This window comes from Haliaeetus leucocephalus, unplaced genomic scaffold, assembly GCF_000737465.1.
Source record: "Haliaeetus leucocephalus isolate CR32 unplaced genomic scaffold, Haliaeetus_leucocephalus-4.0 Scaffold696, whole genome shotgun sequence".
Classification (NCBI taxonomy): Eukaryota; Metazoa; Chordata; class Aves; order Accipitriformes; family Accipitridae; genus Haliaeetus; species Haliaeetus leucocephalus.
In genome coordinates, this window is record NW_010973132.1 from 3,375,419 (window position 1) to 3,397,314 (window position 21,896).

At 42.2% G+C, this 21,896-nt stretch overlaps 1 protein-coding gene across 12 annotated transcripts; it reads left to right on the plus strand.

Moving 5' to 3' along the window:
• Positions 1–63: 63 nt before the first annotated feature.
• On the plus strand, positions 64–21,318 carry ATG13 (autophagy related 13). 12 transcript variants are annotated; one of them, XM_010580113.1, is made up of 19 exons: positions 64–428; positions 596–714; positions 3,091–3,132; positions 5,508–5,589; positions 6,429–6,509; positions 7,168–7,287; positions 7,731–7,777; positions 8,332–8,472; positions 9,038–9,078; positions 9,612–9,708; positions 10,058–10,156; positions 10,900–10,990; positions 14,586–14,696; positions 15,800–15,933; positions 17,153–17,270; positions 17,994–18,071; positions 18,381–18,497; positions 18,935–19,063; positions 20,254–21,318. In XM_010580113.1, the coding sequence occupies exons 4-19, from the start codon at positions 5,521–5,523 to the stop codon at positions 20,329–20,331; spliced, it is 1,551 nt and encodes a 516-aa protein (XP_010578415.1). In that variant the 5' UTR covers positions 64–428; positions 596–714; positions 3,091–3,132; positions 5,508–5,520; the 3' UTR covers positions 20,332–21,318. The 12 variants fall into 12 exon arrangements, 11 of the variants coding, with proteins under 11 accessions (XP_010578415.1, XP_010578417.1, XP_010578413.1 ...); XM_010580115.1 differs by having other exon boundaries at positions 64–260; positions 345–714; XM_010580111.1 differs by having other exon boundaries at positions 64–714.
• The last annotated feature ends 578 nt before the right edge of the window (positions 21,319–21,896 follow it).

Sequence of the window (21,896 nt, forward strand, 5' to 3'; positions counted from 1 at the left end):
CCGGGAGGTTCTTCGAGGCGAGGGGATCGGGCCGCGGGGCTTAAGCCTTTGGCCGCGTTTTACTTTCGCTTCGCTGCTCGCTGAAGTCAGGGTTTGCTGCGAGCCGTGTCGGCTGGGCTTCGTTTTCCCAGCGGCTGGGGACCGTCAGCGGAGGCTGGGAAGGATGCGGCCCACCGAAACCTCTCCAAGTGGTGTCTCCTAAAATCAAAGTGCTTCAGAGGCTGTTCGAAATGGTAGAATTTCAGACCCCGTGGTCCCCTGTATAGTTTTCCTGTAACGTGAGTTTGCTGTCTGTTAGGAGAGGTCAGGGGTTTGCAAATCATCGCATCTTTCTTTGCTGTTAGGGCGAGCTGCGGCTCTTGGGGCACCGCCAGAGTCATTCCCATCGATTTGGTGGGAGCAGAGACGCCTTCCGTGTCAGTGAACAGGTAGGAAAGGGTCACTTTGGACTAAGCCTACGAACTGCCTACTTGCAAACCTCAAAAGTGGTGTGACTAGGCACATTGTAAGGGGGAAAAACATGGTAAATTACTGCCTTAGCTGAAAATTAGCTGGCTATGCAAATGAAGTGTAGAGCATCTCCAAATTATTGCAGGAGTGGCCTGACCTGGTGGAACCCTCCTTCTTGTGGCAAGAAGTCAGTCATTCAGATGAGCCAGGCTGTATTTAGGTGTCCGGAAGGATCATACAGGATCACCTTATTTTGCTTAAATGGTATTGTGTAATCCCGACTTTTCTGAACATGTATTCGCACAAAAGTTGAGACCTGGTGATTATATTGGTGGTTGTAGTACAGGGTATGTAGAAGCAGGTTCTGGTTTAGTCTGTATACTTTGGCCTGACAAACAAAATGAGAGGATGGACTTTTGGACTGACACCATATTTAGACCTTAGGGAAGTACAGAATGTAACTGCCGGTCAACAGGAATTACTTAATTTTGTTTTTTAAGCTGGTGGAGTGCTGGCTTTAGTAAGATATTTCCTAAACTGGGAAGTCATTTATCAGTTATGAAATAAATCTATTTCCTGATCAGCAGGAAAAATTGCCTCTTTATCAGTCAAAACTTAATCATATAGTGAACTACTATAGAGCCTTTGATTTTATCAACATATTATGTGAAACAGTTTTTCTGCTAGAATCTACTCTAGTCTTCCCTGAAAAAGATCCATAAACTTTAAAGAATGAGAGTGGTGCACCTTAAAATTTAGAACTGTTCTCTCCCTCACGCTCTCTCCAGGTTTCTGACTAACCTACTAAGAAGGCAAAATGGAGGTTCATTTTAAGTAATTGTAGGATACAGGAGTTTGACTTGTAGGCCCAGCCTTGAAACGGAGTGCTGTCTTTATGGAGATCTTTTTATAGTTGCTTATTAATGCACTCAAAATACCTGCTTGCAGTGAAGCTTCTTCGTCATTGAAGAGGATGTTCTAGGAAAGATTTCTTGGCAGTCAAGGCCATTTATCAAAGGCACTCTGTTAAACGCTTAAAAAACTTCCATGTGCTTCTTGTTTACCTGCATGATTCAACGAGGCTTTTCTGGAGCTTCATGTAGGATGTTCTCAGAGATTGAATTTGGGTGCTCTATTAACAAAGAAGTTTTGGAAGAGTGGTAGGGACAAGGAGCCCGGTCTGGGGGGCCCAGTCAGGTAACTGGGAACGTACAGCTGGGATGAGAGCTGTCCACAGCCCTCTCCTTACAGCAACTGCCCTTCTTGTTTCTTCCCTCTGGTCTTTTTAATATCACTCTGGGATAGGAACCATGAGTAATTACTCTGCATCGGTAAATATCTGTTTGAAAGGAAAGCCGGATGACTTTTAAGTTGTAGCAGCCATGGCTCAAAGTGAAATCGCAGAGGAGGGAGGTGATGGAAGCAGCCTGTATATACTTTCCCCAGCAGCCATAATAATGCCTGGTGTGCGTCAGGTGCTTCTGGTCCTCCCCCATTTATGTACGTGAGTGTCAAGCAGACCTATACGCTAAATTCCCACGTAGGAAACACATACTGTAATGCAAGTATTCACAAGTGTTACTGTGCACCTGTTGTGTGCCCGGGTTATAGGTCTCTGCAGGCAGCGGGGCTGCTGCTGTCAGACTGGAGCATGGCAGGCTGGTAGCTGTAGTTTCTCTGGGCTTTACCAAGGCACGAAGGGGAGGGCTCTTGCAGTTCATTGCATCATGCAAACAGGGTGCCTGCCATCAGCTTACGCTGATTTGTCCTTCTTGGAGAAGGAGAGTATAAATACCAGTAGCGTGTATAAGGCACAATGCTTAGATGTTAAACTGTTGGATAAGCCTAGTATTCTTCTCTGCCTCATAACCTTGTGAGAAAAAATAAGGCTTTAGTCAAAAGAGCCACACGTGGCAGTTCTCCTCTGAACATCTGTCTCTGACGTTTCTGTTTAAAGCAAAGTGGAGACAAAAGCAGACAAAAAAAGGCAGTAGTATGAAAATGGATGTTGCAGGAAGAGGGAGACAAAGCAAAAAGTCGTGTGGCCAAAATGCTTGTTTTTAGCTGTGAACAGCCTATGTGTAAGGATAAAGCAGTGAGGTATCAGTTTACTTAAGGGATTACTTGAGGGGGAATCGGTCATCTGTGGGTTTCTAACCTAGACCAAAGGTTATTTCCTTCTAGTTGTTATTCAGTGTAAAATTAGACAGCGTTTTCCTTGAGCTAAGCATATGCCTGGATACTGGCACTTAACAAGGAGCCGTGCTGGCGTTGCAGCCTACAGGACCCCAGAAGTTGAATAAGTTTGGTGGAACTAAGTTTAAGGCATTTCCTTCCTGTTCAGGTCAGCTGGTGGCAGCTAACCTGAGGGTACCGAGGCATTTTTGTAAATAAAATGTTTGCTGTAATTCTAGGCCTGTCTTGACTCTTAGCAAGAATGATTCTAAAGGTGAACACTGTCCTAAGCCTTAGCAGATCTCAGGTAATCACCAGAGGTCCTCCTGCAAAACTTAGGAGATGGTGGTCATCAGATGACAGCCCTTAGACATGTCAGGAGCTGAGTTCCAAGGTCCCAGTTTTCCCCTGAAATTACAGATGCCTGACAGGAAACCTTGCCTGACACTTTCTGCTCTACTTTAGGCTCTGGTGAGTCAACTGTTGCTGGCATTTGGAGCTTGAGAGGTAAGAGTATGAATCTCCAAATGTTTCATGAATGTTACAGATAGTTTGAGATCTTGCAGGAAGAATACCATTTCTGTTGCAGCAGGGCAGAACCATGAACCCTGAATCTAAGACATGGCTCTGGTAGCTGTTTCTCTTCTTTCTAGAGACATTTGGGTATATAGTCATTAGAACTAATTCCTATACTGCGCAGAGAACCATGCTGATGATCTGCTTTGTTACGTTTCCTAACAGACCAGTGAGCCTAACACCTTCCATTAGTTCCCGAATGTCTTGCAATAGTCAATAACCAGAATTCTTTCCCAGCCCCATAAGGCAAATGTAGGTACTTTATTTGACAGCTCTTCTACAACATCAGGATATGTACTTCCTTGCACCTTTCTCTAGGGGTCGCATAGAAATGCCCTCTTGCTTCTTTTCCCATTAAAAGCTAATTTGATTTCTCTTGGTATTTAAATATCAGCATTCTTTTTGCATTTTTTTAATGCAGTGTTTTATTCCCCATATCATCCAGGTTTTGTTGTAGATCTTGGGTCCCCTCAACTCTTACAGTGCTTTACTTAGATAAGTCAAAAGAATAATAACAGGTCATTCTCGCCTATTTTTTTGTAGTGGGAAGTGTCTATACTAAAAACTTATTTTTTTTTTTAAGTTACAGTGCTGCATCAATTAACCATCTAGCGCTTTTAAGTGCTGACTTCCTTTTGTATCCTCCACCCTGCCCCAGTAGAAAAGATCTGTAATCTCTTGTCTAGTGGAGGTAAAGGCAGGGAAAGAAAGTATAATACTTTTGATGAGGACGGTAAAATATCCAAAGGATAATTTGATAATGCATCTAATGTTGATTCACTTGTGTTGTGACTTCTCAATTTAAGTTATAATTTGTAATGAGAACAGTGCAGTGCTAGGAGATGCAGTATGAATGTAGCCTAGAAACTTTCACCTATATTAGATGTCAAGCTTTCTTTTTATCGAGTCATTCAGAAAGCAGCACTCTTCTCTATAAAATGCTCTATAAATTGCAGTACCCTTATCTAGCAGCCCTTCTTGGATGGTGCTCCTAGAGCATTACTTAAAATAGGCATTTACTGCTATTAAGTGAGATATTTTAAATAGAAGTTCTGGCTGTGTGTAGTCATTAAAGATTATATGATATTTTCTGTGTGAACAGGGCTATTACCCCCTTTGCCCTGCTGAGCTTTAATTTGTATAAATAGCGTACCTTGCTGCAAGTTCAGTCTTTGCTTAAAGATTGAATCCTGAGTAGAGTAACCTTGTGCATGGCAGCTGCTCATGCTTACTGACCTTAGACCGCCAACGTTTCTGTGATGAGCAGTGCGTTCCATAAATACGTGATGTTTGACAAGCTGCTTCAGGCTGATTAGCTGTCTCAAAACAAAAACAGCAACAGGAATTAAAAGTGATTTAATACTTTGAAGGCTTATGAGCAAAAAGTACAGTTAATGCTGCTAATTAAGGCATTTGTCCCCATGGCCTCTGTACGATTATTAACTTACACGTGAAGAAACTGAGAGACAGAAAAATTGTGATTTATCCCAGGCTGTGTGGCGTGATGGTGACAGAAATCTGATTAGTGCCTTGGCCTGCCTCACTTCACACACTGTGCAAGTTCATTGTATTGCTAGAAACAATCGGTATTTTGAAAAAACAAGGCAGGGTGAATGTGGGAGCTAAGTATTTGTTGTCAGAGCTTTCCAGAGAAGCGAACAGAGAATTTTGGTCTACCCCTTGGCAAAAATTTATCTTCTCAGTTGGTTGTAGGTAAATTTGTAGCTGCACAGGTTTACTGCAGGTACTATTTGTTGGAAGTAAAGAAGCAGCGTAGCCCGTTCCAGCAATCGTATATTATATAGATGTCAGTATCTGCTGAAATACCACTGGAATACTGTTTTTAGAATTTCAGACTTCAGAAAACAATTTGGCTTGGTTTTGACCAGTGCTGATAACTGAAGATAGATTCTTTCTGAAGCAGAGACTGCCATGTCTGATTAATAGCTTGGTATAGAATCCAGTCAGTGTGGTGTTGGGGTGTTTTGGGTTTAGGTTTTGGGTTTGTTTTTTTTTCTTAATTAAGCTAGCAAAATTGGAGAACTTGTACCCAGTTTTAATTGTGAGCCCCCTTTGTTGTTTCTTTGCTAGTGTCTTTTGCACTGACCAGATAAACTATTCATGCGTGTTTATACGTTGCACCCACCCTGCAAAGTTCTTAGCATGTTAGGATTTTGACAGGCAGAGGCCTTTGGTGCTTATAATTTCTTTTGAGGTAGCCTCTGATGGCAAAATATTTCAAAATCTTGAAATGCAAACAGAAAGCTGAAGGAAGACTTCGTTCCCATGCCTGTGCTATATTTCAGATTGCCATATGCAATGGACACTGATCTCAGTTCCCAAGACAGGAAGGACCTGGACAAGTTCATCAAATTTTTTGCTTTAAAGGTAACTTTTTCTCCTGTGGGCAAATGCTTCTTCTTTCTTGTTTAAGAAAAGCCTTACCTGCTGTGGCTAGAATAACAAGGTTGGGGTTTGGGGGTGGGTTTTTTTTTGTTTTTGCTAGAGACCAAAGCAAGAAAAGCTGATGTCAAATTTAGGAGATTTCTGAGAATAACTAGAAAAACATATTTTCCCCTTTTTTCTACCTTCAAATCCTCTTCCTTCCCCCAGCATTGTCCTGCTGTAGAATCAGTTATAGGCACTTCACACCTCTGTCAGCTTTGGGCTCCTATCAACACATCTAACCATCCAGCTGTTAGGTAGCACCTTCTGTTGGACTCTTTCTTTTCAGCCTATCTAAATTTTTATATTGCATCCAAAAGCAATAGTACCAGAATGTTCTTTTGAATTATGTTGATACGTAAGTATAAAATTTGACCTCACTGGGTACATAGATGCAAGTAGATACTCTGACAATAGCTATGTTATAAATGTACAGATTAACCCGACTTTCCTTTAGATTTCCAGGTTCAGGATATAGTTGTAAATTTTGTTTCAGTATTACCAAAACTGTGCAACTCGTGATTGCAAAATTGACTTAGTCACTTCATGTTATTACAGAGAAAGGTCAGCTTAAAATTATTTTCTGTCTGAAATGCATTTATGTATTATATGTAATAATTTAAATTTATTAGACCTGAAGATTAGCATAGCAAACTCCTCTATGTCTGGTCAGCCCTTTCTTTTTTTTTTTTTTTGACTTGGAATTTGTCTAGCTCAGGTTCTGAACTGAGGGCTCTGCTGAGCTCAAAACATGAGCGTGTATCTTTTCCTTTCTATTCCAGACGGTACAAGTAATTGTCCAGGCCCGACTTGGAGAGAAAATCTGTACCCGATCATCATCCTCCCCAACTGGCTCTGACTGGGTAAAGTCATGTTTTTTAAAGCAACTCCATAACTGTTGGGGTTTGTGTGTGTGCGCATGCACGCACGTGTGTGTGTGTTGAGAATGCAAGGTAGTTGTTATAGTCTTGTGCAGACTATCATAACTATTCACAGAATAACTACTATGTTCAGTTACGTTCATTGGTGGTGGGGGGGGGGTTTTGTTGTTGTTTACATGCAGCATGTCACTCTGGGCTCTTAAGGGCTGATAGAGGAGAGATAAATGATACGTTTCAGCACTCCTGCCAGCTAAGGCGCATTTCCAAAATCTGCTGGGGGTGGGGTCGTGAGTTCTTTTTTTGTCAGAAGTTTGCAACTCTGCAATTCAGGACTTTGTAGTAATGGGCTTTATTAAAATTGAAGAGACTCAGGATACTCTGTGGGTGAAGACAGGACTCAAGTGAGTGAAAAGGAACATGATTTTTATGGCAGGATGAAGAAAAACATTTGAATTAGCAGCCAAGGAAATATTTGCAAATATGAAAAGCTTAAGCCCATCTGGGAATTTTCTGTTTCATAAATATTTCAGTGGACACTGACCTAGTATGTTATGTATGGGTGTATGAGTCTGTCTACAGTGTACCATTAGGCAGTTTTTCAAAGAAATAAAAAAATTGAATAATCCCTTTCATTCTGCAGTTCAATTTGGCAATCAAGGATATACCAGAGGTTACTCATGAAGCAAAGAAAGCCCTGGCAGGACAACTGCCTGCTGTTGGACGGTCTATGTGCGTGGAGATTTCTCTCAAAACCTCAGAGGTAAGAATTGAGTCAAAAGAGATGCCATTTTTGTTTTACCTGAATCTTAAGTCACCTACCAGAGCTCCTGCCCTTTAGTCCAAGACAATGTGAAAATATCTTCATTTATGAAGTTAGATAGTATGCTAAGGAAAAGAAATGTACTGTTTAACAGAAGCAATTTACTGCAAATATCTGAGGCCAAACACACTAATGATAGAGCAGCAAAATTAAGTTTCTTAGACCATGATAGGCTTAGACATTCTGAGGAAGGTATTCCCTCAGGTGATCTAATTGTGCAGTGAGACTTCCAGCGCACCTTTTTCTATTATTGCATTACAAGAAAGTGGGAGCCAGGAGAAACATCTTAATTGAGAAGTGTGGCTGTTGATGATCACTAATGAGACGTGAAAAGGTTTGCGTTCTGAATTGAGCCTTTGTTTGCCATCCTTTCTCTGATCCAGGGGGACTCCATGGAGCTGGAAATTTGGTGTCTAGAAATGAATGAAAAGTAAGTGCATTCTTCACACTTTGTGTGTGTGCGTTTGTTTTAGCTGATGAAATGGGGAAGCCTGCTCAGTCCATGGTGATGACTGAGCACATACTGGCTGTGTGGCCTGGGTCACTTCAGAGGGAAATCCCCTCTTTGTCTACTGCAGCAAACTGTTTAATATTGGTGTCAAGAAAATAAACTAGTGATTTTATTACTTCTTCATTCTTCCATTACAACTAGTATGCTTCCTCAGATACAAGAATTCATATACTCAGTAATGACAAATGTTTTTAATAGTGAAAAGATGTTTCTCTCTAGTAGAAGGCTGCATGGCATTTTTCAACAATTACTTCTACAACAGGTGTCTAGATTTAAGTAGGACTCTTAGCTGGTTGGTCAGTAACAGGTAGCCACACTGGGGCTTTATTTTATCATTTTGGCAATAAAACCAACATTAAACAATTGGCACAGACTAATTTTGATTTAAAAAAAACAAGCAAACAAAAAAAAACCCAACAAGCAAACAACTTAGTTGGGAACAAAAGACTAATTTTTTCCTTTGTGTTCTATAGGTGTGACAAAGAAATCAAAGTTTCATACACCGTATACAACAGGCTGTCTCTACTGCTGAAGTCTTTGCTTGCTATAACCAGGGTAACTCCAGCCTACAGACTCTCAAGGAAACAAGGCCATGAATATGTAATATTGTACAGGTAAAGCAGAATATGAAATTCCTGATTTGAAATACAAATAGCAGAGACTCTAGACTTGCACAGTGCAGCTGCAAATGTGGTAAAAAGGGATGAGTGATAATAAATTCAAATTATTTGGATTTAACTACTACTGATCAGTGACAGAAAAGAACTTTGGGCTGTATATCACTTTATAGCCTCCATCTGAGCCATCGAAAGAAAAATAAAGCACAGGCTGTGAAGTATTGTTGTTTGCCTACCATGCTGAGAAGAGTAAAAAATTCTACATGCAAGCACTGGTTGAATTGCTTATTAGCATCCAGTTGAGGCTTAAAAAACTTAAAAGAGAAATTTCTGATTAGATTACCGTTTTCTCTTCCTTTTTCTTGTCACATGACATGTCTTCCTCTGAAGTAGCTGGAAGGTTTTTTGAGATGGGCATTCTAGCCACTTCTTTTGTGTTTTTTTTCTAAAGAGCAAAAGTAGTTCCAGCCTTTCAACTCATAAAATTAAATAAGGAATAAGGATATGTATAGCATTATGTCCCCAGTGGACCTAACACCTTTTCTTTTTCCTTTTCCTGCAGGATATATTTTGGTGAAGTCCAACTGAGTGGCTTGGGAGAAGGTATGATTAGGCAACACACACAAACTAGAGCAGAAATGTTTTCCATACTTGCTAGCCATTTATTACTATTCTTAAGTGCCATAAGGAAAATTAAGTCTGAGGTTTACATATGCTTTTTATCTGGATCTACCGGTGAAAGGTTGTGTCATAAGGTGACAGGTATAATGGTGGTACTTTGACAAAATCTAGGGTGATTGCCATTTTGACTCCAGTGATCCGTAACTGAAATAACTGAAGTCTGTTGATAAGGGGCAGGACAGGTAAAGGAGATCATGATTTACTCGGGAACAAGAAGCACTTCAGAGCAATATTTTAGACCAGGATAGGAAGTGACCTCAGAAGTCTTGTAGATGAAGCCTACCAGCAAGGCAACCTAGTGCTGCTGTTTTGTTATGGGTTCTATATGTGTCTTTGGAGTTCAGATTGCAAGGGATAACAAAAACACTATAGAAATAAGATAATGTAACTTCAGAGTAGAAAAGTATGGAACATAAATAATCAGTGAAACTGATAATCATTCCTTAACCTTACAGGTTTCCAGACAGTCCGTGTTGGGACTGTGGGTACCCCAGTGGGCACCATCACTTTGTCTTGTGCCTACAGAATCAACCTCGCTTTCATGTCAACCAGGTGAGAAAATGTGATCATGCCAGAAACTGTTTTACAATAATATACTATTAAACCCCTCATATTATGAGCCCCTAAATCTTCCCCTTATGCTTATCCTTTCCTGCCGAGATTCTCCTTCATGGAGAATACTCTCTCTCATGATTAAGTCTTGCAGCAAGGCGAGTATTTGGGTAGCCCTGAGCCAGACTCTAGAACAACAAATCATTGAAGCATGCTTGGAGTTGCAGGGCTGAATTGTAAAGATGCCCTGGTCCCATCAATAGGCACAAGGGTTTTCTGTGAGGGCACCATGAATTGGGATGAGAGTAGAGAGAGGAAGCCAATAACAGCATTGCTTGTTGCCTTGCAGGCAGCTTGAGAGGACCCCTCCTATCATGGGGATTATCATTGATCACTTTGTGGACCGTCCTTATCCCAGCTCTTCACCCATGCATCCCTGCAATTACAGGTGAGGAAATACTGAGTTGAAGTCATGGGCCATGGTGAAGGCATCAATTATGCCCAAATACAGAGCCTTTTCCACTACTTGCTGACTGCATGGGAAGGGAGACTGGAGGATTAGTGTCAATCATATTGACATGGTTGAGCATATGAGGAAGGGTGACGTTTTTCTCCACACATCTAGAAGACTGAGTGCAGCAAGCCCCAGTATTTTCCCAAATTCCTTACAGAAGCACTTGGACACAAACATCTTAATCTTGGCTGTCTTTGGGAATTTGAAAGTGTAACAGTTAATCCTGCTGTAGAACTATGTGTCCAGAGACATGTATCTCCAGATATTTCCACTGGGGAAAGATCAGAGTTTAATTTCTCTTTGTAGATGGGAGGTTTGTCTTCTCTAAAATGCATGTGAGGACGCTCAGATTGGGACCAGTGGTATTGTTTGACAATGGTTCTGTAAGCACTGAAGCCAGTAGCATTAGCTGGTATAACAAAACCTTTAGTTAAAAATAACAGAGGAGGGAAGTGTTTCTATGTGGGGATAGAAGAGGAGTGCCTGGAGAAAATTAAAGTTTTCATACCTTGTTTTCCTCAGTTCTGCCAAGTAGATGAGAGCCCTTCATAATTCTCCTTTCAAATCCACCCAAATACTCTCAACCTCCCTGCAGTGTTTGTCCCAGTGTGTTTTACTATTTGTTTGTTTTAAGGAATATTTCCAGTTAGAAAGCTTTTCTTTTCTTGCTGCTTCAGAGCTGGTGAGGACAATGGTGCAGTATACCCCTCAGTAGAAGATTCCCAAGAAGTGTGTACCACATCTTTTTCCACCTCTCCTCCATCTCAGGTAAGAGAAACGAGGCTCTTTTTACTCTTAGATAGAACAATCACTGTTAGGGAAGTGCACATACTCCTACATCAACTACTGTGCAAACTGGCAGCCTCCTGCTGCTAATTAAAATTTAATGTGTGGGTTATTTATATTGTTACACTCTTGAGTAAAACCTAGTTAGATACTAATTTCAACAAAATGCTAGGGCACTAGAAAGACTGAATTACTGAGAAAGATTAAAAGAACCTACTGCTGTAGCTGGGCTGAGATGTGCTTGCAGAGGATAGCAGTGTACTTATACATTCACATACTGATACTGCAAGAAGATGAATTCAAGAGGTTGATGCCAGGCAGCCCAAGTAGTGGGAACAGACTGACATTGAGAAAGAAACACTGAAATATCAGGAAAATGCTTACAGCACAGTCATATTTTCTACATTGCAGAATGGAAAAGCAGGAAAAAGCCAAAAGCTGTATTTGTTGGACGATCTAAAACTAGTTGGGGCAGCAGGAAGAAGTATCAGCAAACAAATTGGGTCATAGTATTGAACTAGCAACTTAATACTCTGTACTTCCACCTACCCATGAAAAGTTTCAATTTTAAGATAAAGAGATAATGGTTTCCTTCTGGATATCAAAAACCAGAAACTCCAATTCCTCCTTCTTTTACTGTCCTTAAGATACCTGACTCCACAATTCTGTATTTTGAAAACTTGGCCAGATTTCCAGTTGTCCTATAGCTTTAAATATTCAGGAATGTCCTGCCTTATTGTCCAGCCAAGCAGATGGCTTTGATCTTTAAAGGCAATATAAAGACTCTTAATCTCTTTTGCCGTCGATGTGAAACATAGAATGAAGTATAATTGGAATGCTGTTCCAAACTGAAAGAATTTGCTACGGGTCTTTCCACTGCTTCAGAGGAACTAGTATGACTGGTTTAGCAGAATGTATTCTGTATGAATGAGATAGAAATGAGCTTTTCTTACGAAGCATTTTTGTGCCAAGTGGATTTTGGGTGACAGGACGTCAGGCAATATTGAACTAATCAGCCAGCACTCACGGTAAGTCTGATGGAATAAAGCTTTTCTTACTCTGCAATATACAGCTCAGGAGGTGAGTTTGTGGCCAAGTTGTGTCCTGCCTTTTCACAAAATGGGTTAAATGCAAAAGGTTTCATAAGGAAATTTCCACTGGTTTGCTTGTGCCAGTGTTCCTTAACAGTAATAGTGTATGTAAATACATTGAAGCTGACATTTCCCCAGGGGACATGAAGCTTTGCTGTCATTGAGGGGAAAAGCTTTATGAAACCAGATGAACCTCAAGGATTCACATTAAGTATGAGCCTACATTCTTGCTTTTCCTGTGGCTCATAGTTGCCATATGCTGAGTGCTTATTTATAAAGCAACTGCCAGTCTTTGTTACCACAGTTAGAATTCTAAGGCTGTCTTGGCAGAGTGGTATCTAAAGTAAATTAGAAGGGAAAAAAAAGTTAATTTCTTTCTCCAGCTTTCTATATACAACTTAATGTGTAGGAAAATATTGGGAACTGTGTGGTTCTGTAGGCAAATTGTCCAAATCTCTGCCTGCCTTCCCAGTAGAAATGAGGCCTAACCTGCATGATACAAGGGAATAGGCGTTACCTTCACCCTGTAAACTTGCATAGCATGTCTGTGTGTGTTGTGGAGTAGCTCAAAATTCAGGAAAAAGTCTGGCCATGGGTAATACCCAGGAATGAAGCTTTCCTAAAAGTGAAAACTGTTGGTAGGAAAATGACTGGGAGACGGTATGGGACTGAACCAGGTTTGGATTGCCCTTTTTGCATTAGTACCCTCTGTGAGACAGCGTTTACTTCTGGACTGTCACTCCTGTTGACAGAGTTCTCTCTTCACATCAGTGTGTTTGAACTGCACCTTAGCCTGGGTCCCCTTTATTCTAAGGGTGCAGCACAGACCTGCCAAGATATGATCCCTCAGAATGCTGAAAGATTAGGAGTTTCTATGGATGGGGAGTATTGAAATACATGCAATCTGTACATTCAAAAAAAAAAAAAAATTACTCTTGGCTTTTTCTGGCATCTGCTCAGCCTTCTCCTTGCTAATTGGCTGGTACCAATTCTAATTAGCTGTGGAACAGTCTCTGGCAGTTACTTTCTGTCAGTGTTCACTGGACTCTAAAATATTACCTGAGTGGTTCACTGAGATTGGAAAACAGTCAATTCTTTACAAAATGAATGTGCTTCTGGCAATACTGAAGACTTCTGCTCTATGCGTAGGTGTGGCTGCTGCAGCCAAAACCTCTTCACTAGCATTCAGTTCATCCAACTCTTCATAGTTCTTCTCTGAAGTCCTTCTCTCTCTCTTTCTCTCTTCCCCTCTCTCACTCTGTCTCTTTTCCTTGTTTCCTCTGTGTGTCTGTGTCTGTGCACAGTGTGTTTTTACTGTCACAAAGGCACATTTTCAGACCCCTCCTCCTGTGGTGACGGACACCTTGAAGGTCCCAGTGATGGGACTGGCCTTTTCACATCAAGTGAGTTGTCAGTAGAATATGCTACACATGGCCAGATGTAGTTCTGGTATGACAGAACATATACAGGAAAGTAGAAATTTGACAGTGTGGAATGTTGGTTGTGCATGGGAAAGGCTGGTGAACCCAAAATGGGCCAGGCACATTATTGAGACTGGCTGCTTAAATGCCTTTGCAGATGAAGGTCTCCCAAAGACAGGACAAACACCCTGAAATAAACAACAGCTGTTGCAAGGATTTTTAGTGAAAGAGAAGTACTAAGGCACAGCACTGAGTGTTTTCTCTTAACAGCCAGTGTCCTTACAACGTGCACAGTCATTAGTGTTCCATTCAGCCTCATGTGAATAAAAGTGCTGTTCATCATTCACACCCCTGTAAATGATATGAGCATTGGCGCTGCTGGAGTATCACACAGAGAGCTCTGAAAGAAGTGTTCCTCTTGAGGTTAAGCAAGCTAAAACAGGAAAGTTTTATTTAATCTGACCAGCTAGATTTCTACCTGGGGTTTCACTGCTTCCAGCACTTCATTCCTAAGGCAATTTCACAAGGGTTAGCTTCCCAATTCTCTTTACGTAGCACATTTATGGGACTCTGTATTCTTTGGCTGAAGCTATCTGAACAGGCCTTGAAGATCAGCTATTTTAATGTGCAATGGGAATGGGTTCAAACAGTTGATAATGCAGTTGCTTTGGGGAAAAAAATGTTAAATATTAGCTCTTTAGTAAGTCGATGATGGCATTCATGCTTTTTCCAGTATGCGAAACAGGCCTGTAGAGCAGAGCTTCCCTGTGACTGGATGTCAGTCATACCTTGCACAACCTCCTCCTATGTGTGTAGGAAACCAGTCTTGTTTTCTTGTCAAGGCTCAGACTTAGTCCCCTGCAATAAGAACTTTTTAGAGTAATAACCTTCATTATTGATTGCAATGAAAATCTAGCATCCTTCTGCCAGCCTGAAATGCTGTGCTGTGCCTCCAACTTTTCCTGTTCCTTCTTCAGTGACTGATGATTATTCAGACTGGGGGGCATTTCCCTTCCCCTTCCTCTCTCCTCTCCCTTTGCCCTTGTTTTTTCTCTTCTTTCTTAGCTTTCCAGCTCTCGTCTTTCCTATCAGCCTGCTGCCCTGGGAGTTGGATCAGCTGACATGGGGTTTCCTGTACTCTTTGCTGGTGGCTTGAATGCTGCACACCCTCACCAGGTACTTGTAGAGGGTAGAACAACCATGGCTGGTATTGCAACCATTTGTGTCAGTTGTACATCTGAGAGAGGCTTTGAAAATAGTGCATGCTTTGGTATCCTGTCAGGAATGAAAAGAATGTAAGGTAAATATAGAGAAAGCACAACTTGCACAAGAGCTGGCTCCTCAGCATCCCTGACTTCACTGGGGTAGGGGTCATGTGGAAAAACTATGCCAAAAGAGCAGGCAGCAGACCTGTTTGCCTGCACCAGCATGTCACCGATTCCAAACTTCAGCTTCTTACAGAGCTGCTGCTCCTGTAGCTGTCCAAGCACAGCACTGTAACCTAGACATAGGGTATACTGACAGTCTTTATTGGCATATTTGCATCTGTTCATCAGACAATAAGTTGACAGAAGTTTTTTTTCTGCCTGTGATAGTGCTGCTACATCAGAGTTTTGCTGACACAATGATGGTAGAATAGAATAGAATAAACTTATTTCAGTTGGAAGGGACCTACAACAATCATCTAGTCCAACTGCCTGACCACTTCAGGGCTGACCAAAAGTTAAACATGTTTTTAATTTTTGTCCACATGTCTCTTAAACACTGACAGGCTTGGGGCATCAACCACCTCTCCAGGAAGCCTGTTGCAGTGTTTGACCACCCTCTCAGTAAAGAAATGCTTCCTAATGTCCAATCTAAACCTCCCCTGGCGCAGCTTTGAACCGTTCCCACATGTCCTGTCACTGCATACCAGGGAGAAGAGATCAGTGCCTCGCTCTCCATGTCCCCTCCTCAGGAAGCTGTAGAAAGCAACGAGGCTGTAGCAAGAGGATATGATTTTTTCTTTTTTTTCCCTCCCTCCTCTCCTTGAAGCAGAGGACCTATGGACAGAGAGCTCTGCAGTGGAGAGGAGTGGAGTAGAAAGAGAATAAAAAAGAGTTTGTATTGTGATGATCACCTTCTACTTGACACCTCTCTCAGCCTCATGGGGGCTAGAGCCCAGTCACATGCCAAAGACCCCACAAGCTAGTCCCAGTATGACAGAATCTGCTCTGTATTGCACTGTGGTGCTGGCCTGATTTTGAGATCTCTAACTTGACTGTTCCTTTCCATCTCAGTTGATTGGTCCAGGCAAAGAGGGGGGAGTTCCCCCAATTCCTAGCCAGCCTGCACATGGCACTCAAGCTGACCAAGAGAGGATGTGCACCCCACTGGATGGAGTCCACTACTCAGCAGCTACTCCTTCTAGTAGGTAGGTTGGTTTTAGATGGTTCACCATTTACGCTAGCCCATTCATAATCCTGTTAAGATAAAACTTTCTGTTTTCACCTTTTTATCTATTATTTGTAGCATAACTACTGTCTTTCCATCCCCAAAAACAACTAGCAGCTTTCTCTGGGGCTTTTTCAGCCTTTCTCTAAACAATGATCTCGCCCACCTATTCACACTTGCTAGTCACTGTAACATCCTTGCAACTTCTGTTATCTCAACTTTAATAACTTTATTATCAATTTTAACTTTTTTTTAATCTCTCTACTGTTTTTGCTGACTGTAAAACAACAAGATGAAGTTAAGTTCACAAGCGAGTCTTAATTTCTCCAGAGATTTCATGTGAATTGTTACCAAAAACAGTTGTAGTTACTGCAACTCTGTTCACTATTTTATTAAGAAACTTTAGATGCAAAGTTACTTAAAAGGAAACACTGCAAGCTCAAATGGTCCTAAATCACCTCTCTCTCAGCTAATTAAATCCTTCCCTTTTTTTTTTTGGTCACCATATTTATTTCTTGTGAAGTCTCTCTTGGGGTCATGTAGTTCTGAGTCAGATATCTTAAGCAGAGACTTTGCTATGAGGAAACAAAAAAATCATAGTTGCACTAGCACTTTCCTGGGTATGCTATCTAAGTAGGCCTCTTGCCAGAAGACTCAAATAATTTTTTTTTGTTTTAAATTTCTGAATACCTGTGGTAGGAAAAAAATCAGGTCATACAAATAACTAATAGCCATGCAGTGAATTAATCATACTGGCAGTGGCTGTCATGATGCATTAGACTGCTGCCTTCGTAACCTGAGTGACAGATACAATTCTGGTTCTTGCCCTCACCTCCTGACAGATCTGTGACTACTGTGTTACTGAAAAAATAATAGTGACGAACAGGAATTGCTGTGAACATGCACATACTGAAGTTAAAAGTCCATCTCCAAAAGAAAAGCGTATTTCAGCTGGCAGCAACTTTTCATTGAACTAAATAGTTTTCGTCCAGCTTTAAACAAAAATCTGATTCCACAAGTATCCCACTCCCCTTTTGTGCTCATGACTGAGGAAGATGTGGTACAAGGACAGAGATTTCTGTTGTCCTTCTTCCAATACCAGGAGTAAACCCAGAAAAATTAAGGAGTCTTGTGAAGCATGTCATTTGTCCATATTGTTTGTGCAGTGAGTCACTAATTAGTCTATTTTCCTCCCCCAGCGAGGACACAGAAACAGTATCAAACAGCAGTGAAGGGAAGTGTGGCTCCCCACATGACCTTTTGGAGACCATCTTTATCCGGAAGGTGGGAGCTTTTGTCAACAAACCCATTAACCAGGTAACTAGCAGTAGATCTTCTCAGAGGGCACCATAATACCCTCCTTCTCCCATCTGTCCTTATACAGAGGAGCAAAAAGCACCACAATGCCAGGGCAACCCTGGAGACTGAGAGGGCATATTCCTGCCTGCTGCATTTCCCTACAAAGTCTTGTCATAGGCTTGTTTTTCATAAAATCCTTGAATCCTTTCATAATATCCACTGAATTTGCCCCACTTTACCAACACTCTGTTTGGGTATGGAAGACTTGATACTCTACTTGGGTCTCACAATGATCTGCCACTACCACAGGTTCATGAACTGGGGAAGCTGGTAGCAAGCCTCCCTTCCTTGAAGGGACATGCAGTAGACTAGTGATGAACTGGTAAGCAAGCATTTAAGCTCAGCTAGGGCAGCTTAGAGGTCTGCCCAGTTCCTAGGGCTGCTCTTCTAGGCCTTTTGGATGGATGAAGAATTGTTTGACTTTGTAGCGGTTCATTAATCCTTGCCTGTATTATACAAGATGTATATAAGCAATCCCACCTCAGGGTATGTATCTGCATTAGGTCAGCTGAGTACAATCTCTCTATTTTATGCCTTTTAAATGAAGTTGTCAGCCTCCTGCCTAGCTGCTGACGTGATCTGGGGCAATTTTTAGCAGGCCTGACAAAGACTTTTAATATCCTTTTCTGTGCTGGGTAAGCAGAGCATCTTAGTGAAATTCTGTTTGCTGAATCTCCTCAGGTGACCATGGCCAACTTAGACATTCCTTTTGCCATGTTTGCTCCCAAGAATGTTGAGCTGGAAGATAACGACCCCATGGTAAGCCTCTTCCAGAGGTATAATATGTGCCTTCTCAGCATCCCTTATGCAACATCCGTGCTATTCCCTACCTTGAATACACTTTGGTTTTTGAGCAAAGAACTAGTTATTATTTAGATTTGTTTGGTTTCAAGAAGTCTCCTGTGTTGAGTCTTGGGCTCTCTAGACATGCAAATAACAGTATGTGTTTGCTGCCCCTGCTGTAGCATGTGGTTGTTGTCCAACCTCCTAACTACCCCCACACTGTCAAAATACACAGACAGATATGATCATAAGATCAGTACTCACCATCTTTGATTTCTTGGGCAGGTCAATCCTCCTGACTCCCCAGAAACTGAATCTCCTCTACAAGGCAGCTTACACTCAGAGGGCTCCAGTGGCAGCAGCACAGGGAACACCCACGACGACTTTGTTATGATTGACTTTGTAAGTGCCCTCATCGGTGCTCTCACGTAACACCTCCGTCTTAAATGGGCTTCAGGTGCTGGTACAATGGCAGATGATGTAAGAGTAGTTTTCAGTAGGGGTGGAAAAGAGCCATGGTTCCAAACTAGAGCTTGACAGTCCCAAAACTGCAAAGACACTGATACTTGGAACCAACAGCTACAAATTAAATACTCTTTCAGTTCCCTACCAACACCTGGGCTCGGCGTCCTCTCTCTAATGCCTAAAAGAGCCAGATTCCAAGGAAATGCTCTTTTCCAAGTGCTCAGGCAAGCACATCTTGGCTGTTCTTCAGTTATTTAATCTGCATTATTGCTACAACAGTTGTAATGCCAAGATGTTTACTGGTAGCAGGTAATGTGGCAAAAGGGAAGCCAGTGTTTCTGAATGGGAATTAACGGCAGCATCTTTGGTTCTAGAAACCAGCATTTTCAAAAGATGACATTCTTCCAATGGACCTGGGGACATTCTACCGTGAGTTTCAGAACCCCCCTCAACTCAGCAGCCTCTCCATTGACATTGGAGCGCAGTCCATGGCGGAAGATTTGGTATGGAACCCTGAAATTTCTGTTTGCGGGAATCATATGTACTTTATAATGCTGTCCCCATTCCTAGTTTGAAAAAAGTCGTTATCTTCATAGACTCATAGAATAGTTTGGGTTGGAAGGGACATTTAAAGGTGATCTAGTCCAACCCCCCTGCAATGAGCAGGGACATCTTCAACTAGATCAGGTTGCTCAGAGCCCCGTCCAGCCTGACCTTGAATGTTTCCAGGGATGGGGCATCTTTCCGCTCTCTGGGCAGCCTGTTCCAGTGTTTCACCACCTTAATTGTAAAAAATTTCTTCCTTATATCTAGTCTGAATCTACCCTCTTTTAGTTTAAAACCATCACCCCTTGTCTTATCGCAACAGGCCCTACTAAAAGTCTCCCCATCTTTCTTACAAGCCCCTTTTAAGTATTGAAAGGCAGCAGTAAGGTCTCCCCGAGCCTTCTCTTCTCCAGGTTGAACAACTCTCTCAGCCTGTCTTCACAGGAGAGGTGTTCCAGCCCTCTGATCATTTTTGTGGCCCTCCTCTGGACCCGCTCCAACAGGTCCATGTCTTTCCTGTACTTCTCAGAAGAGACACCCTGCCCAAAGGGGGTCCCTCACTAACATGTTCCAGACAAATGCAGTTGTTTATGGCACACCTGAGCTGCTGAAAGCTGCTGCCGCATGCTCGCTGTGGCTGTCATTGAAACCCCCAAAATTAATCCTACCTCTGGCGTGTCAGACTTAGTGGCAAACTAGGCCTGATCTTGCAGCCTGAGCAGAGGTAAAATCCTGGAGTGGCTGGTAAAAGTCATGTCTGGGTAAGTAAGTGCTGTATTGGGCTTGCAGGCGTTGTAACATACTGTGGGGAAAAACGAACACCAAAGGCCAAGAGCTGCAAGTGACTCAATGAAAGCGGTGACAAGAGCAGGTTATTGTGCTGCAGCTGGTGGTGGGAATTGCACAAGGCGAGGCCCCAGTGCACCTACTGTTCCTGCAGAACAAACACCCTCTGGGCAGGGTGCCCTTCTCAGGGTCACTTGCTGGATGCTGCCAGAGGACTCCTGGTTTTGTGCACGTGGGAAGAGGAGCCCAGAGCAGTGGAGAGGGGTTGCATGACAGAATTTTTACCTTAGTGTGTGTGTTTAAAGCTTCCTTTTATCTGCTGTGAATGAGGCCTGAACTGTATCCTTCTTTACCCTTCCAGGATTCGTTACCAGAGAAGCTGGCAGTCCACGAGAAAAATGTCAAAGAGTTTGATGCCTTTGTAGAAACCTTGCAGTGAAGCTGTTTTCCAGTTTTGCTGCAGCAGTTCTTCCTCCTCAAGGCACCCTGGAGAATGAGGTCAACAAATACCTGTATCGCCCCTGCTCTGCCTGTTGTCTCACTTTGACTAGTTCCTTCCATCAAGTGAGCTTTCTTTGATTGCTCTCTTCAATAGCAGATACATACAGCTCATCTGCTGATTTTCCTCAACTACACCACCGCATAGTTCTGGACCGCTTTTCCTGCTCACAGTTGGTTTTGAATTTAAGACTTCAGTAGGGACACAGGAAGTCAAACTCCAATGTATGAAACTTAATTTCTCCTCAGTCTCTGTTCTGTGTGGAGGGGCTTTGTGAAATGTTGCCATATGCTTCCTCCAAAGGTCCTGTGGTATAAGTTCCCTAGGTATAGCTTCTTGCTAACAGACTTTTTCCTACAGTCTCCGATCCTGTTAAAGCATAGAAAGCTTTGGCTCATTTCCAGGGTCTGTGAGTTCAGCAGATTCAACAGTTTTAAGTCCAGGACATCCATTCTGCAGAACGGGGCGTTTCATCCTGACTTCAGTGTGAGTGCCTGGAGCCCAGGGAGAGACATCAGCTTTGGGACCTGTGTAATACAAATTACCTTTGTTTTCCTGCTTCTAAGGAACTGGGTCTCTACACAGTCATTTTGTGTGAGGCCTTCTATTATGCTGGCTGATAAGCAGGAATGAAACTACAGAAGCGCTTTCCACATTTCCTTCCTGAGTGTACTGACACTCGGCCATGCTGAGTTTACCAGTGTTGACTGTTGGCAAGCCTGCACGTAGCAGCTGTGATGATGCTGAATTCATAGTCTCTGCTTCTGAAATGTAACTGTAAATACTAGGAATCCTATTTCTTTAGGGTTATGTAACTAGGAGTCTTAGTCCAAGATTCTTTCCTCTAACCCTTGCAAACCTTCCTGCTTTATGGTTAATAGATGATCTTAAGAATCAAGAAATATTTATTGCTTTTAAAGAAACCTATATTTAAAAGATGTTCTGTTTTCACGTAGTCGTGCGGGTCATTCTGCCCAGGATCACTGCAGACAGCAAGTGTGCCATGGAACCCTGGCCAGTGAGACTGGTCTCTCTTTGCAGGAAAATATCCAAGATATTTATTTTCTAAGACAGACTTGATTATTCTAATATAATACTCTGTTTTGGGGACTATGTGTCCATTACATCCAGTCAGGGCCCATTGATGGAATGAAATGCACACATCAGTGTAGTGGAGTGGCAGGGACTTGGTAAAAAGCTGCATTCTGATAGGCATGGATGAATTTGCAGTGTTCTTCAGCCATTCAGAAGGCAGCTTCTTTAAAGAAGAAGCACATTTTTGGGGAGCTTATGGTACTTTTTAATCAGCTGGCTTTTGATTAGCTGAAATTTTATTTTTGTAATGATCTGGCTATCAAGTGTGACTGGCTGGCAGTGCTCTGTGGTTGATTTGGCTGTTGTGTGTCTTTTGCCTGATGTAAGGATGGGAGGAGAAACAGTGACACTAAACAGAAACTTAGATAAGGTAGGTCTTCTTGTGGTTCTCTCTCCCCCTCCCAGACTAG